This window comes from Nycticebus coucang, chromosome 11, assembly GCF_027406575.1.
Source record: "Nycticebus coucang isolate mNycCou1 chromosome 11, mNycCou1.pri, whole genome shotgun sequence".
Taxonomy (NCBI): Eukaryota; Metazoa; Chordata; class Mammalia; order Primates; family Lorisidae; genus Nycticebus; species Nycticebus coucang.
The window spans coordinates 70,887,544-70,906,100 of record NC_069790.1 but is presented as its reverse complement, the minus strand read 5'-3'; the positions used below and the strand labels follow the sequence as shown (position 1 = coordinate 70,906,100).

Here is an 18,557-nt window from a genome sequence, read left to right as displayed (position 1 = left end):
ATTGACTCAACATCAGTGGGATGTGTACCGTATTTCACTTCAGTTTTAAGTTCAGAACACACAGAGTTAAGTAGTAGCCAGGCCTACCTATTGCTCAAAATATCTGGACTCAGAGTCCACAGAAGACAGACTTAGTTTCCACATCTAGAGAAGGAGGCAGCAGAGAACATTTGCTGTTCTCTGGGTTCCCCACTGGGCACTCTTGGAAATCTTTGCCCCTTGTAGGAACTCTTCCTTGTAATGCATGGAGCTACTTGAAGAATGATTCTAAAACATGCAAGATGGATTCACACTAGATTATAGCATATAATCTGGAAAAGGCATATACATGCTCATGTATCTGTTTTAACAGCAATAAATTTGTAATTTATTTTCCTTTATTAAATCATAACTGTGTACACTGATGCATTTATGGGGTACAATGTGAAATGTTTATATTGAACTGATTAACACAACCTCCCAACCTTCCTCCACCTCCACTTCCCTCCTCCTTTCTGGACTATAGTTCTATTTTCACAATTCATATGAAAGTGTAGGTGATTATATCTTGATTTCATAGTAGTATTGAGTACATTGAATACTAAAAACACTAATTTTTAGTGAAGTTCATAAACTAACTTTCCAAAATAGATAACTTAATTTATGTGTTACGCATTTTTAAAATAAATTCATATTATATTCACAAGACTGGAATTTGACACTGGGGATTTCCTGCTGCATTTTTTAATAGGCTCTTAACACCATAGGATTCAGCAGAGGTTCTGCCTAGAGCTTCCTAAAAGGGGGAAAGAAGAGTGTGAGGCAGTCAGAAGACCAAGTTAGGAAAAAGGCTCTGCTCTGTGGTCATACTTATTTTGCCTATTGATCTTCTATGTAAGAACTGACGTGAAGAAGCACTCCATCTGCTTAAATTAGCATCTGTTCTCATCTCAGGATGTTATTTTACACATGAGGAAGCTGAGGTATAGAAAGATTAAATAGTTTATCCACCGTCACCTAGCAAGATAATGGCAAATCAATCTTTGGTTCATTCTCAAGACTTCCAATCTCACTTGCATGGACCCACATTGGAAAGGCTTGAGTATAACTTACAAATAAAAGTTGGGTGATGGTGTATGAAATTGGCATTCAGCAAATTGTTGTGTACTTAATAAGCAGCATAGAGAATACAGAATGGTAGTCTCTATTCAGCAATTACTATGATTTCTTAAAAGATTGTGTTTCAAGAATTATTTGAGGATTTCTCAGTTATCCTTTGTAGAGGAAATTCCATTCACTAATATCCTGCCCTTATCATTAGCATTCAATTACTTGTTCCATTGCATTTTGACAATCCTGGTCAAAGCCATACGAGGTAGCATCTTACATGATTTCAGAAAGCAGGGAAGGCTGTTCTTCCCACTACACCTCCAAATGGTTAATAAAATGTCAGTACAGCCCCACTTCCTCTATGAGACATAAAATTCCACAGTAAAAATAAATCATTTAGCCTTATGTGTTTTCCTTTACATTGAAAATTCATAAAACTAATCAAATACTCAAGCTTCTACATCACCAAGACCTTGGTGTTAATGAGTTGGCTTCTTCCTATGATTTGTAGTAAAGTATCCTAGGTGTATATGGGGAAAGAGAAATCCCAAAGGGCAAGAAAGAGGACAGAAATAAATAAATTTCCCAGGAACATAATTGTCTTTTTTTTGAGACAGAGTCTCATTTTGTCGCCCCTGGGTAGAGTGCTGTGCCATCACAGCGCACAACAACCTCAAACTCTTGGGCTCAAGTGATTCTCTTGCCTCAGCTTCCCAAGTAGCTGGGACTATAGGCACCCACCACAAAACCCAGATATATATATATATATATTTTTTTTTTTTTTGCAGTTTTTGGCTGGGGCTGGGTTTGAACCTGCTACCTCCAGCATATGAGGCCGGTGCCCTACTCCTCTGAGCCACAGGTGCCACCCAAACCCATCTATTTTTTTTTTTTTATTGTTGGGGATTCATTGAGGGTACAATAAGCCAGCTTACACTGATTGCATTTGTTAGGTAAGGTCCCTCTTGCAATCATGTCTTGCCCCCAGAAGGTGTGGCACACACCAAGGCCCCACCCCCCTTGAGACAAGGTTTTGCTCTGGCTCAGGCTGGTCTCAAACCCATGAGCTTAGGCGATCCACCCACCTTGGCCTCCCGGCGTGAAGAATAATTTTTAACATGTATCTTTCTTCATTCTGGGAAACAATCTTATTTTTGAAACTTTGTTACTAATATTTCTGAAAACTAAATGGTTACTCAAAAGAATAAAATCATTAGAGTGGTACTTTTATTTCAAGAAGATTGTGTAGGCAAAACCTGAAACCAGAGCCAACCATAATTTTTCTTATTTAACTTAAGATAATGACAGAAATATTCTCTGTGTGCCACTCTTTTGTCCATAGTCCTCTTTCTGTTGGCGGGTATGATTTCGTGGCCATGGGTGTTTTACAGTAGAGAATATTTGTTTATAAGCCACAAAGCACATTCTGACTATCAATGACAAGGTCAACCCCATTATTTGAAAAAATAATATGACAAAAAAAGCTTGAATATTTTTGAACATCAGTCATAAATAATAAATGCATTTCAGATTTATTACAACTGATTCACTCCAGCCATATATTACATTCTCCCAATCTTTACATAACAACCACATACTATATAAAGATACTAAAAATTATATTGACCTCAATATGTACTAACACAAATTAGTTGATTTTTAACAGAAGTGGCAAAAAATGAATTGCATTAGTAAAAAGTAATGTGTATTTTTTAAAACATGACAGCCTCTGTATTATATATTTTCTAGATTTTAGAACTATATTCTATCCAAAGTCGTTAACAATATAAGTGAAAATAAAATACCCTTCTTTAAAGTAATTCAGTGTTTTAAACACTGTTTACAGGATAAAAAACTCAGGCATGAATTCACTATTCATGAAAATGAGATTTTCTTTGAACAGTGGTTATAATTATGGTGATCTGTGAGAGTAGCCTCGTATTAATTTCTGACAATATATTTTTTTTCTACTTAAGCTTTTTTTTTTTTTTTAACAGCTTTTGAATGATTGGAAGAATTGATTCTTTCTGGGACTCACCAGTTCATTTCCTGTAAAATTCATGCCTTGCTGTTTATTCATGAATAAGGTAAAGAAAACACCTGTTACTGTACTTGCTTAGCATTTAGATGAAGAAGACATCAGTCCATCCACAACTGTTTGCAGGAGAATTTCAGGGAGACTCTGACTGTTGTGGGTGAGGCCAGTTAGAGGGCAAGGATGCGAGTAAGTGTTCAATGTCCCAGGCTGGAGGAAGACAGATAAGGGTGAGAGTTCTCCTTGGATAAGAGTTCAGTATGTTAATCATCCATAGAAAGATAACTTAAAGTAGAACTCTGAAGAAATTAAAATACGACACCATTACTTCTCCCATGGGTAGGTAATTAAAAGCAAAGAAAGGGGGAAAGAACCAGGAAGTCATTTGGCAAAACAAGAAGAAAAACATTCATTTACTGATACTGGCAAAATGATCTGTTGCCATCGCATGTCCCTTTGTACTTTGATCTTTTTGTACTGATATTTAAGCTTTTGTTTTATGATATCTTTCTAATGATAGAACCAGACCTTGTAGAAACCACCTTAATCATATCTTACTGTGAAGCCTTAATTCGTGTCCTGAACGAGAAAAATGGGCTGTGATCGAAACTGTGGGCTCATCACTGGGGCAGTCATTGGTGCAGTGCTGGCTGTGTTTGGAGGGATCCTGATGCCCGTTGGAGATATGATTATTCAGAAGACAATTAAAAAGGTACAAATAGTCCAAAGAATAGTTTATGTCACTCTTACTTATTTTATCTTTTATCCCTTTTTTCCCTTTGGGTACCTGGTTTATAGTTCATAATCACTGGTAGTCTGTGTTGTTGATCCTAAGGTAATTATGAACCACTTTAGGTCTGTCTGACAGAAGCGATGATGTATGAGATGTTACATGTATAATACATATTTAACATGGGTACATTGCTATATTATGTGAATATTTAATTTGTGATAAAAGATATCTATAAGTACTCAAGGTAGTAGATATAAATGTTTTTAATTACATCCAAAGAGTATATTGGCTTGCTTTTAAATAAGAAGTAAGTGAATATATTTTGTGAGGTTATATTTATAGATGTAGTTGTATTTCATAAAATATTGAGAAAAGTAAAACCAAATATATGACTATATATGTATGTGTATGTGTATATTAAATATTGTGTTTGTATTGAAACAGCAATCTTTGGTAAACTTTTAGTTTGTTTTTTGCTTTGAATACGCTGCTTTATATAATGTAATTACCTGATTATCTCTAAATACTTCCTAATTATTAAGCTTTATATTTAACTCTTAGAAAATCCTTTCAGAAATATTTAAGACAAATCTCAAATATAAAGACAAAATGAAGATCAGTAGAACCTCCATAGTTGATCACCTCCCTATATTGACCATCTCCTTAATAGACTAAACCTATACCACAAGTAAGCATTAGTATAATAGGGCTACTTCCTTATAGGGACCAGTTTGTTACAATCCCTTGAGGGGTGTACTTACAGAGGTTCATGTGTGTATGTGTGTGTGTATAAACTGAATTGTATACCTGCCTTAGAATCCTGAGTCTTCTTGACAGTTTTTTTTTTTTTTTATTATTGTTGGGGATTCATTGAGGGTACAATAAGCCAGGTTACACTGATTGCATTTATTAGGTAAAGTCCCTCTTGCAATCATGTCTTGCCCCCAAAAGGTGTGACACCCACCAAGGCCCCACCCCACTCCCTCCTTCCCTCTCTCTCCTCTTCCTTTATCCACCCCTCCCTCCTTCTTGCTCTCTCTGCTCTGCCCTTCCCCCACCCCCATCATGACCTTAATTGTCATTAATTGTCCTCATATCAAAATTGAGTACATAGGATTCATGCTTCTCTATTCTTGTGATGCTTTACTAAGAATAATGTCTTCCACTTCCATCCAGGTTAATACGAAGGATGTAAAGGCTTCATTTTTTTTTTTAATGGCTGAATAGTATTCCATGGTTTACATATTCTACAGCTTGTTAATCCATTCCTGGGTTGGTGGTCATTTAGGCTGTTTCCACATTTTGGCGATTGTAAATTGAGCTGCAATAAACAGTCTAGTTTATCCTTATGATAAAAGGATTTTTTTTTTCCTTCTGGGTAGATGCCCAGTAATGGGATTGCAGATCAAATGGGAGGTCTAGCTTGAGTGCTTTGAGGTTTCTCCATATTTCCTTCCAAAAAGATTGTACTAGTTTGCAGTCCCACCAGCAGTGTAAAAGTGTTCCCTTCTCTCCACATCCACATCCACGCCAGCATCTGCAGTTTTGAGATTTTGTGATGTGGGCCATTCTTGCTGGGGTTAGATGGTATCTCAGGGTGGTTTTGATTTGCATTTTTCTAATAGTTAGGGATGATGAGCATTTTTTCATATGTTTGTTAGCCATTCATCTTTAGAGAAGGTTCTATTCATGTCTCTTGCCCATTGATATATGGGATTGTTGGCTTTTTTCATGTGGATTAATTTGAGTTCTCTATAGATCCTAGTTATCAAGCTTTTGTCTGATTCAAAATATGCAAATATCCTTTCCCATGGTGTAGGTTGTCTCTTTGCTTTGGTTGTTGTCTCCTTAGCTGTACAGAAGCTTTTCAGTTTAATGAAGTACCATTAATACAGGGTGGACATAAAGTTCATGTGCGACATGCTATGCAGAGGCTAATTAAGAGAGACAGATGATGGTGAGGGAATGCTTGTCCAACGGTGAGATGGACTTGCCATTGCTCCAGCATCCTTTCTGCTCTGTAAACTGTGCTTCCCATCTGGATCTTCTAGGGAGAAAAGACCAGATCAGTGTGTAGGTTAACACTTTGTTTTTAAGTAAAAAATCATAGTAATCTCACAGTAAACAGCAATTTAAAATAAGACTATTTTTCCTGATATACAATTAATGATTAATAGCTGAGTACTGATCATTTAATTTTTTTCTTTGTCCTGAAACAAAATTAGTACATATAAACTCTCTCAGATGGCATGGGAGGTACTAAAATCTATTTTTATTCCTTTATATGTATCTTTTCTATAATAATCATGAGAAAGAATTTTGAGGCATAAAGATGGTTTTTGTATAGTGACTAAGAGAATAAAATAAATTATCTTAACAAGTGTAAGACATAACCAGAGCAAAGTATATTGTAATTAAAACTACAGAGACTATGAGACTCTAGAACTAAAATTGAAAGATAAATGTTATTTAGAAAGAGGATATTTCTGAAAATTCAAGGGGAACTTCAGGAATAAGGAGGTACCTGAGGGGGGTTTAAAGAAGTATACAACTTTGAAAGTCCACGACATTTATTTGCATATAACTTCAGTAACAAATGAGAGTTCCTTGCTCAATGCTTATTAACTTGCATATTTCTCCTTTTTTAGTCCTTATTTGCATATCATCTTTGGGGTCCAGGGGAAAGAGAAAAGAGATTGAGAGAGTCTATTCTAACTGGAGAGAGAACTTTCCTTTGTACATTTAACTTTTAATGCATAAATAATGCATGTAAATAAGTAAAAAGAAACATGAAAATCACTTGTAATCTCACTATTACTATCTAGTTCTAAATTCTCTCAAACATTTTCCCTATAAATTTGTAAAAATATAAAACATTCTCTATATGTTGTATAACCTGACATTTTCCACTGAACAATGTATGGTGAACAAATTTCAACATCAAGTAATAGAATCTCCATATTTGTAATGGCTGAATTGAATGCTATTATAAAGAATAAATAATTTATTTAACTAAAAAAAGAAAAAACATGGTTTCAAGAAATAGCAGGTAAGCACATATACCTTTTTTCCTCCAGCTCAATTTAGTATCAGCATAGTTTACTCTTCTTGCCAAATACAAATTCCCATTTTAGTTTATTACATAAATTCTTGGTGTCTAATTTATGGGTTTCAGAAACCTATTAAAGTTAACTTCCTCAGTACATTTCATTAAAGTTTATTCTTGGTTTTAGTTGATATTGATAACCTGTGAGTAAAGCCCTTTTGTGACTCTCAGCACAACTGTCACTAATATGATAATTTATTCTCTTAAATTCTATATTCATATAATGCATCAGGATGTAAGAATATTTTTGTGTGTGTGTGTGTGTGTTTTTTTTTTTTTTTTGGCCAGGGCTGGGTTTGAACCCGCCACCTCCGGCATATGGGACCAGCGCCCTACCCGCTGAGCCACAGGCACCGCCCAGGATGTAAGAATATTTTTAAGCATGGGGAAATTGTTCTCCTCAGGACCAGTTACATGCAAATTATAATAGTGGATGTGAATAACAGAGGCTATTTTCAGGATGCTGCTATTTAAGGAAGTTTTTATTTTGCTGGACAGAGAATAAATATAAAAATGATTTTAAATAGCAGAAAAAGAAGTATCACAAGAAATTACATTAGTTATATGAACAAAACGTACAGACAGCAAGTGCTATGAGGCAAGCAGTGAAAGCAGTGTGTGGGATAAATGATGTCAGAGGTCTTCCTCTAGAGGGTGGGACAAAATAAGTTTTAAAAAAACAAGGATAAGACTTACAAAATACTAATAGGTGACACTTATTGAACGAATTATAAGTGCTCAGATTTATTAATCCTTACTTATGAGGATCAATTTTTAATTAAACCATATGAAAATTCCAAAATTCAACATTCTGACTTTCAAAAATACCAAGTTTATGCTACTATTATTATACTCATTTCACAGATAAGGAAACGGAGGTATAAGAACAGAAAAGTATAATATTCACTAAAGAAACTAAATTAACCTGCTCAAAGCTTAAATGATTCTACAACCAAACTGATGATCAAACTCATAGCATCAAATTTTGTTAACCGCTTCACTCTGTGCGTTAGGGAAGTAGCCACTGCCCTTTGTTAGGGTGCAAATAAGCAAGAAAATCTGTTTCAGAGGTTAAAATATGCTAAACATGATTCTGTCTCCCATTAACACTTCCTAAGGTCCTTGAGAGATGAGGCAATGTTCTCTACCTTTGCACTCTTCCTACTCCATGAACAGGAAGGTGACAAGGGCATTTTAACAATTACACTTACATCGCCAGTCATGCGGATGATCACTATTTTTAGGCAACAGTATTAACAAATAGAGTATATGACTATATGGAAGATATTACTGTCACAAATATCTGTTTTCAAATTAATGTAGCAGAACAGAAGTTTCAAGGTCAATGCCTTGCAAGCCAGTGGTAGACCATGCTACATGAGAGACCCTAGGTCGGAGTCCAGCTGTTCCTGGGCTTGGGTAGTAAACAGAGATGCACACATGAATCAGGTGAGAGGATCTTAAATTATGTCACTTTTTATGTAATTATCAGCATTGTACTTCAAACTTATTGAAATATATGAAAAATAGACTAAATAGTCCAAGTCTAAATTAAAACCAAGCCCTTTTAAATATGCAAAGGATGTTAAGATCTTTTGGTTCTTTGGAAGTTAGAGAAACTTGTAAAATGTTTAGTCTTGGTACTCAAGGAGTGTTCATATAATTTTCTAATGCCTACGGTAGTGTTAACATCAGAAAAATTAATAACTATTTAAACTACTTCAATATTTTCTCTTTGACTCTGAACAAACCATGGGGTTATGCTAACTACAGATACAATTAAAGCAAAAAGATACAATTTCCTCATTAGATCTACTAAATTTGTCCCATAACATAGACGCAGACATTTTATTTATTTATTTGTTTATTCAGATTACTATGAAAGTACAAATGATTAGGTTATATTGTTTGTGTTTCTCAGGTAAAGTTCAAGTTGTAGTTGAGCCCTTCCTTCAGAGGGTACGCTATGTACTCTTACCTTGTGACCATTAGATGAGAGTTTACCAATCCTCTCCCTCTACAGACTCCTCTTTCTCTCCTCCTATCTCCCTTCCCTCACTTGGATATACTTGTGTTTTCGTTGGTATGTACCTGTTTTTCTATTGCTTTCATATTCATTCTGAGTACACTGGGTACTTGCATTTCCAGTCTATTGATTTTTTTTTTCAACATTTTAAACTTTTTCATTTATATGCTTTGTTTTTCTTTTATTTAATCATAGCTGTGTACATTAATGCAATCATGGGGTACAATGTGCTGGTTTCATATACAATTTGAAATATTTTGATTGAACTGGGTAACATAGCCTTCATGGCATTTTCTTCATTATTGTGTTCAGACATTTATATTCTGCATTTAGTAACTTTCATCTGTACCCTTCTAAGATGCATCGTAGGTGTGGTCCCACCAATTACCCTCCCTGCACCTAACCTCCCCCCCTTCCCCTCCCCTCCTTTGCCCCTTTCCCCATATTCTTAGGTTATAACTGGAACCTAAATATGAACCTTAGTTTCATAGTAGGGCTGAGTACATTGGATACTTTTTCTTCCATTCTTGAGATACTTTGCTAAGTAGAATATTTTCCAGCTCCATCCATGTAAACGTGAAAGAGGTAAAATCTCCATCTTTCTTTAAGGCTGCATAATATTCTATGGTGTACATATACCATGATTTATTAATCCTTTCGTGGGTCGGTGGGCACTGAGGCTTCTTCCATGACTTAGCAATTATGAATTGGGTTACAATAAACATTTTGGTACAAATATCTTTGTTATAGTGTGATTTTTGGTCTTCTGGATATATACCTAGTTGAGGAATTGTAGGATTGAATGGCAGGTCTATTTTTAGTTCTCTAAGTATTCTCCAAACATCTTTATAAAAGGGCCATATTAGTTTCCATTCCCACAAGCAATGTAGAAGTGTTCCCTTTTCTCCACATCCACGCCATGCCAATTTTGTGATATGGGCTAATCTTACTGGAGTTAGATGATATCTCAAAGTAGTTTTGATTTGCATTTCTCTGATGATTAAAGATAATGATCAGTTTTTCATGTGTCTGTAACAGGCCGTGCACTTGTCTTCTTCAGAGAAGTTTCTCTTTAAGTCCCTTGCCCAGCCTGAGATGGGATCACTTGTTCTTTTTTTGCTAATACGCTTGAGTTCTTTGTGGATTCTAGTTATCAAACCTTTGTTGGAGACATAACCTGCAAATATCTTTTCCCATTCTGAGGGATGTCTGCTTGCTTTACTTTACTATGTTCTTGGCTGTGCAGAAGCTTTTTAGTTCGATCATGTGTTGTGATGTTTTACTAAGAAGAATGTGTTTCGACTCCATCCAGGTACAAAATATGTAAAGTTGCCCTTTTTATGGCTGAATAGTATTTCATGGTATGCATATACCACAATTTATTAATGCATTCATATGTGTTGATGGACACTTGGGATGATACCAGGTCTTGGCGATTGTGACTTGATCTGCAATAAACATTTTAGTGCAAAATGTCCTTATGGTAAAATGATTATTTTCTTCTGAGTAGATACCTAGTAATGGGATTGTGGGATCAAATGGAAGATTTACTTTTGGCTCTTAGAAGATTCTCCATACTTCTTTCCATAGAGACTGTGATAGTTTGCAATCCCACCAGCTGTGTGGAAGTGTTCCCTTCTCTCCACATTCATGCCAGCATCTGCAGCTTTGGGAATATGTGATATAGCCTATAGTCACTGAAGAGCCCATTTTATACCTCTGAAAAATTATAATACAGATTAGAACTATTAATAACTTAGTACATTGATTTCATATCTTTGTGTTTCAACTGTGTTTTATTTTTTGTCCAGATATTTTTTAAAATGAAAAATTGATTTATAGGTTTATAAAAAGGGCATAATACGCTTACAATGTCTCGTGGTATTGGGATACACACTATCGCTAGGCATCCTGGCCTGTCAAGCACATTCTGTTATAGATTGTTTTCATTTCAATAAGAATGTATTGAGTTCCCTTTATTAACATCTGAAAATATGTAACTTGAGAGAAACTCTACAAGTAAAAGAGATTACCTTTATCCTTAAGATTTTTGTACTGACAGAATAGTAATGCGTGTGTTATGTGTGTGTGTGCACATGCATCGATGGCTTGGTGGGTGTCTTCCTTTCAAAATGTCTCTTGAAATGGGTAAATTATCAAATATTCACCTTTGTCACCCTTGTGTGCACTAGCATAGCTTTCAGCATCAATAGTCTCATCAAACACTTTTACAATTAGAAGAATAGCCATAAAACTTTAATCAATCTTATCTTAATGTCTGAATTGTTAGTGTGGAAATAAGTCCTTTGGGGAGCAAATAAAAGTTTTTTGAGGATAATTTGTTGTTAAAAGTAAGAGGTTGCACCATCACTCTAGCAGGTCCAATGTACCCAGTGTAAGTGGATTGCAACAGCACAGGATTGTGTAATTCCAGTTAACTAAGTGCCCAGTCCTTCTCTAAGGAAGTCCCTTATTCTCTGTATTTAGCAATAGGTAAAACATCTTGAAAATATGAAACTTAATTTGATTTCTACCAACTAAGTGCAGAGGGTGCCAGGGAAAAAAAAGAGAAAATAAACAGTTAATTTGGTGTAAAAGAGCACTGGTCCAAGGGTCAGAGGCAAGGATTTCAGAACAGTTCCCCTAGTATTTGCCTAGGCTACCCTAAGAACAGCCACCTGGTTTCTCAGAGCCTCAGTGCTCTTCTAGAAAACGTGACAATACTCAATGTCCTTTCCTAGTCTACTATTCTGGGAAATGATGCTCCAGGTAAATGAAATGAATAGGCCAGATTGGGCTTGTGGTCATGGCTCTCTATAATCTCAAATTTTGAGAAAATAGCTTTCTTCCTCTTCCTCGAGCACGTTAAGGTTGAGCTGGAACTTTTTAACCTGGGCATTCTTCCCAAGGTACTGGGGAAATATTGCCTGCTACAAAAGTCACCTTTGTGTGCACTAGTTACATAGCTTCGTAGACTTCTGGCTCAGAATGAGAGCTGCAGTACAAATATGGAATAACATCTATAGTAACTTTCTCATGTTACAGATAATAAAATTGACCCTGAGGGGTTTGGTGACTTTCCATGTAATCCCAAAGCTCTTAAAATGAGGAATCCAATTCTTATATAGGGTTTTTAATTCTGTCATTGGTATTGTTTGATCACAGAGGCATCAGTAATTTTTAATGGATTCATAAGGGAATCACAGGGTAGCTTCCTTACCTTGTCCTTTTCTTTACAAAGTAGTAACCCTATAATTACAAATCCGGCTGTTATAATTTCTGGAAACACATCACCAAAGAGAGTTAGAGAAGCCATATGGAGCAGGGTTTCAAAGGGGAAGAATTCAAATTTGTTTTTGTCATTTATATGCTTTTCTTTAATAAATATAATTATTCTCTTAAATGTCCAACTCTTGAACAGGGAAAGCTATCAGTATTGCCAGGTTTTAATCTCAGTCTTTTTCTATTTTGCCTTGTCAATCTAACTCAGGAGGACAAGTTAATATTCGACCTGCTAAGAACGTTTTGGAACAGCTTTAACAAAATACTGACTGTTGCAATATTGCAAAAAGGGGACTCTAAAGCTTGCCAAAGGTTTGCCTTAAAATATACAGTCACATCTTCAGTATTACACACTGATTCTCTTTGTAAAATGTTAACTAAAAGAGGTTGCTATAAAAATCTGATGAGAACTCTTGTGCTTGCAAGTGTGAAGATTACAAAGGTTCTCATGAACCAGGTACTTGAGCTTGCCCTTTTATTCTGGCTATAGGTTATGAACAAACTCTAAGAAGTGCCTGTATTCACTACAAAGAAATAACCCTCACATGTTTTCTTTTTCACAGGAAGCTGTCCTTGAGGAAGGTACAATTGCTTTTCAAAACTGGGTTAAAACAGGAACAGAAGTGTACAGACAATTTTGGATCTTTGATGTGCAAAATCCAGAGGATGTGAGAGTGAACAGCAGCAACATTAAAGTTAAGCAAAGAGGTCCCTACACGTACAGGTGAGTCCCCACAGACAAGAGGCAGATGCAACATAAATGATGTTAAACTTAGATATTCCTGAGAATGATTTCACTTGACAAGTGCCATTGTATTGAAATGTACTTACTATTTTCTTGCCAATGTTATATCTTGGAATTATTCTTCTAACTGTATAGCATCCTAATCTAAGGATTTCAAGAATAGAATATATTTATTTTGAATAAATAGATAATTACTGAAATATTTCTTAGACAGCATATAGGAAAAAATACAGCTATCATAATAAATTTCAAGTAACACTCCTGTGCCTAAGAATTTACATGTGTTTTGTACTCGAGGTATATATACTCAACTCTGAAATATGTATGTCAAACAGAGAAAAAAAGCTGTCTTTAACATCTTAAAATTAAGTATGTACATTATTTTGGTGTTTCTTAAAGTGCAGCTCCTGGAGCAGTAGCATCCGTATCACTAAGGAACACCTAAACTAATTTCCAGGTCATACAAATGTTTGCATTTATGTGGGAATTTCATTCCTATCTTTTCACTAATCTACATTATCTAATAGGTTACTGAAACTAGAAGATATGATTGGCCAGAATCCATTAGATCTTAGGTGACTTATTCGTGCTCACAGAGATGTAGAAAATAGTACCTGTTACATTTTTTTTATACATTTTCTATTTAAATTACAGACAATGTCTTTTCCGGTTATTAAAGTAAAAAACAAACTGGAGTGCTAAAAACACTAATTTAGCCAAGGACCTCGTTAAATCCAGGTATCTCATTTAGAGATAATTATCTAAAGATAACTATCTCATTTAGAGATAGATAACCAGAATAATCACAAGTAGTTATATACAATGATTAATTATTATTACAAAATTTCAGATTTGCAATGATTTATTGTAATTCACAGTTCTAGTATCTTATCTCTTTTGGATATTCTGTGATTGTATTTTGTTCCTTCCTCTACAACACTTGAAAATGTTTCTAGATGGATAACTCACACCTAAAAATGAGTGATATAACAGTAGTCCTGGGAGAGTGGGGCCTACTGCTACAGCGGATGGTCTATACACTACAGAGGCCTCGGTGATTCTGTCCCAGCAGGTTTCCCCACGTCGCCTGCCTTTTGTCCACATCTATAACTGTTCATGACTCCGTCAATCAAGACTTGGTTTTCATTGTTACAAGAAAAACCTTACCTTGGAAAATATTTTTTTCATGGGCTTATGTTTCCTATGTTTTTAGTAAAATCCTATACTAATATCTTATTTGTACGTATGCAAATCTAGAATTCACATGTGACCTAATGAGAATCTGAGCATAACTGTTTAAAAAGTAGAACCTTAATGAACTAAAAATGAAAAAAAAATTAGGTGTTAGAATTTGAGAACTCATGTTTTCTGGGTGTCTTATTTTTAACTTCTTGTGGGGAGGTTATGTTTTCTACTTTTGAGGATATTGTTTGGGATTTAAGGGGATATAAACATTAAATTATTTAACCTCATTCTCTGATTGCTGGCAGCAAATATCTATTTTATTCTTAGAGCCTTTAACCTATCTTTGTAAGGGACAAAAAGGGGGTTGGTTAGATATACTTAATTTGCTAAGGGAGGTGATGGAAGGGCTGTGAGAGAAAACAACTTGTATTTACAGATATATTCTATGAACAATAAACTCCTCTTTATATAAAAATATTAAAATGATTCCTGACCAACCTGTCCTTTTTTCTCATGATATCACCAAACAGAGTCTTTTATGTTTGCCTGAATACCTTAAATAATATAAAAACTGGTTTCCTTTTAGAAAAAAGTTAATACTTTGATAGTCTCTGTGTTGAGATAAACACTCTTCTCTATAATTAAGTATACCCTAAATCCAATTTATTTGATTTATCGCTGTTAAAGAGAGTTTGATGAAACTTTGACAACATTTGACATGAGGAAAACCATGAAATTCCCTGGATTGAGAACCTACATATATTCCAACCTATACCATTTCTAGAAGGCACTGTGATGTCTTGAGAACATTCTCAGATATAACAAATTATTTTTTAATTTACTTTGCTTTGCCAGGACAAAAGTAATCTTGAGAAGATTTTAGGAAAAATTTGTTCCCTTGAATTTTTTAACCAACACTTCCCCAAACTTGTACGCAATGTAATTTTTACAGAAACAAACAAACAAAACTGATAATGTTCTTTTCATAAGTACACTCAAAAGGCAGGGCTCAGTTTTAAGGATTTTTTTTTCCTCTAGGTGAGTGCCATCTACTGGTTTCACCTTGTAAGTACAATTTAGGTAAGCTCTAGAATAGGGCCACAATTATTTTGCTGTTGTTTTAATTATTATACATGCATAATCATGAAAATTAAAATCTTAAATGTTAATATTACATACTCCAGTTTTATAATGGTTATTTGAGTGAAAAGGTATTGTTTGTATTTGATTATCCTGGTTGCAGTTTCAGATTTTCAGATTTTTAGTATGTCAACAGTACTCTAAGGAGAATAAATAATGATATTTTCATTAAATTATATTAAAAATAAAATATCTTTCCGCATCATTTTAAATGTTGTTTTATATAATGAATCAGTAATGTATTTTTTTATGAAATGTATTTATCGGAAATCACTATGTCTAAGGAACTGTGCTTAGAGATATAAAATACTCAACTGCTACCCTTGGAAATGTACACTTTTACTATAGTAGAGTAAAAGAGAATTTCCATCCCTCTTTTTTTGTCTTTAATTATCTATTCACCTTGAATAACTTATGTTTAATAAATGCGAGCACAAACGTGTCTACCTTGTTTCTTCTCAGTGAATATCTTCTACTTGCAAAATATTTCCCCATAATAATCACCCTTTCCCACATTCCTGAAATATAGTTGGTACTTTGCAACCCAGAGAAGTTAGAGCCAGGAGCTTGGAACTAATTCAATATATGGGGAGAGGGAAAAAAGGAGGGATGTAGCCCTTAAAAATAAAAATTATATTCCAATTTTTGTTAAAGATCTAAAAAAAGGTAGAAGAGCCTGCGGTGGGTAGTCTATCAACTTTGAGGATTTTTCTTACATAAGGAAATATGCTCTTAATAGTTCCCTGTTAAGTTTCTCTACTCTTTCCTCTTACCCTCAGGATAATGTCTGTTACTTGAGTATGGAATATGACCCTTCTGTGTTTGAAATCTTTATTTTGCACCACTCTCCTTATATCTCAGTCGATAATCCAATCAATCCAATTGGATTTCCCAAAATGTATAATGCTATTCTTATGTTACACATGACATTGTCTGACTTACATTGCCTAACCAGGCTTTTGTTTGCTATTCGTACCATTTCTGTGGAATGGCTACAAATGGGGTCTTGGGCATCATCTCCACCCTGATCACCCCAAACCTGAATTTCGTGTATTGTGCTTTTCTGTGATTTATGTGTAAACTCCAATTTTAACATATATCACTTCTCCTCTGCTATTTTAATTTTCTATTTACAAGTTTGAAATCCATTTTGATTAATCTGTGAAAGACCTAGTACTGATTTATTTAACCCTATTGTTTAGCATAATTTCTGAAATGTTCCATGTGTTCAAATAGTTGTTGAATAAATGAATGGCATTTGAGATCTAATATCCACATAAGTCAATTTTTTTTTTGTTTGAATTTTGTTTACTTCCATTTTGTCCAGAGTTCGTTATCTAGCCAAGGAAAATGTTACCCAGGACCCTGAGGACCACACAGTCTCTTTCCTGCAGCCCAATGGTGCCATCTTTGAACCTTCACTGTCAGTTGGAACAGAGAGTGACATGTTCACAGTTCTCAACCTGGCTGTAGCTGTGAGTAGACAAACCACAAAGTTACTTGTTTTAAAACACTCTAGAATCCACTGTAATTAATCTCATTAATATAAATACTGGATTTCATTTATTTTGCCATTTTTATAAAAAGGTATTCCTTTGTCATTATTTTCACTGCAGCTGTAGTCATTTGGAAAGATGACAAAATCATAATAGTCAATTGAATTCAAGCAGGGGTCCTCAAACTGCAGCCCGCGGGCCACATAAGGCTCTGTGATTGTATTTGTTCCCATTTTGTTTTTTTTACTTCAAAATAAGATATGTGCAGTGTGCATAGGAATTTGTTCATAGTTTTTTTTTTTTAAAACTATAGTCCAGCCCTCCAACTGTCTGAGGGATAATGAACTGGCCCCCTGTTTAAAAAGTTTGAGGACCTTATCAATCAAAATGAATAGGGCTTAATTTGAGATGTCTTCTCATAGTTGGTATTGAGGCAGAGAAATGCAGTCATCTAGGGATTAGACAAAGTACACTTTTAGTTTTGGCAGTGTTTAGCAGTAATTTTAAATATATAGTCATAAAATTTTTATGAAACTCAATTTCATTATTTAATCCATATGATATTGTATCGGTGTCTTAAACAGTGATTTGATTTTGTTTTTGTAGGCTGCACCCCATATCTATCAGAATTCATTTGTTCAAATGCTACTCAATACACTTATCAATAAGTCAAAATCTTCTATGTTCCAAAGAAGAACTTTGAAAGAACTGTTATGGGGCTATACGGATCCATTTTTGAGTTTGGTTCCATACCCTATCCCTACCACAGTTGGTGTGTTTTATCCTGTAAGTACCAAATATAAATGGCAATATTGTTGTATTCCAATTAGATAAATGACATGGCATTGGCCAAGCATAATTTTATCATTTAGTGTGTTAGCCCTACTGCTGATCTAGAGATACTATCTGACATGTATCCTACCTTTATAAAAAAAGTCCACATCACAGATGGCTTAAACTTTCCTAGTTGGAAAACTCAGATGAATTTAACAATTATATTTAAAATTAAAAACTGAGATATAATCAGATTTCAACTTTTTTATAAATATACAATTTTTCTAAAATTAAGTTGTAAGCTACTATGTAAATCTTTGAACACATTTTTGGTTTTGATTTCCCTTCTTCTGTAATCAAGTTCAATACTATATTTTTATTTGTGTTAAATGTATTTATCCTACAATTTCTTCTCCTCTAGAACTTTTTATAAATTTGTCTTAGTTTATATTAAAAAGTTAGGCTAAATTTGCACATCTCAAATGCAATACTTGTACTATAAGTCAGTAGGCCTAATTTTTTGGCATTTTTAAATAAGAATTTCCAATAGTCCATATATGTCATGAAATGGAGGTTTGAAGATTAAGAAGAAGTACAATTTATAGTCCACTTAATTATAGCTTATTGTTTTGAATTACAAATATGATAAGCTGACTATTGTATTGAAATTTTGACTCTGATTTCATTAGGCACTATATGTGACTATTAGTAGTATTCAATTCATTGTTATTGTTTTACTTTTAGATAATGTTTAGGATTACAAGATTTATATCAATTAAATGTATAAAGCTTTTAAGAATCATAGATTCAGTAATAATTTTAACTAAATACTCATCACTTTTTCCTTGGCCAAATTTTAATTTTACATACCTCATTCTTTTCATTTTGGTAACCACATAAAGATCATATCATTTAAAATATTCAAATCATTGTTCTTATAGGTTTT

The 18,557-nt window shown here is 34.4% G+C and overlaps 1 protein-coding gene across 8 annotated transcripts in view; it reads left to right on the top strand.

Moving 5' to 3' along the window:
- Positions 1 to 18,557, top strand: part of CD36 (CD36 molecule) — a 73,909-nt gene that overhangs the window by 40,344 nt on the left and 15,008 nt on the right. For 6 of the 8 annotated variants that reach the window (XM_053609055.1, XM_053609056.1, XM_053609057.1 and 3 more), the window contains 6 exons: positions 3,087 to 3,176; positions 3,645 to 3,836; positions 12,480 to 12,728; positions 12,835 to 12,995; positions 16,669 to 16,816; positions 17,444 to 17,623. In XM_053609055.1, the coding sequence (XP_053465030.1) occupies positions 3,717 to 3,836; positions 12,480 to 12,728; positions 12,835 to 12,995; positions 16,669 to 16,816; positions 17,444 to 17,623 (858 nt within the window). In that variant the 5' untranslated portion in view covers positions 3,087 to 3,176; positions 3,645 to 3,716. The remainder of the gene's footprint in view (positions 1 to 3,086; positions 3,177 to 3,644; positions 3,837 to 12,479; positions 12,729 to 12,834; positions 12,996 to 16,668; positions 16,817 to 17,443; positions 17,624 to 18,557) is intronic. The other 2 variants (XM_053609060.1, XM_053609059.1) reach the window with 1 other exon arrangement.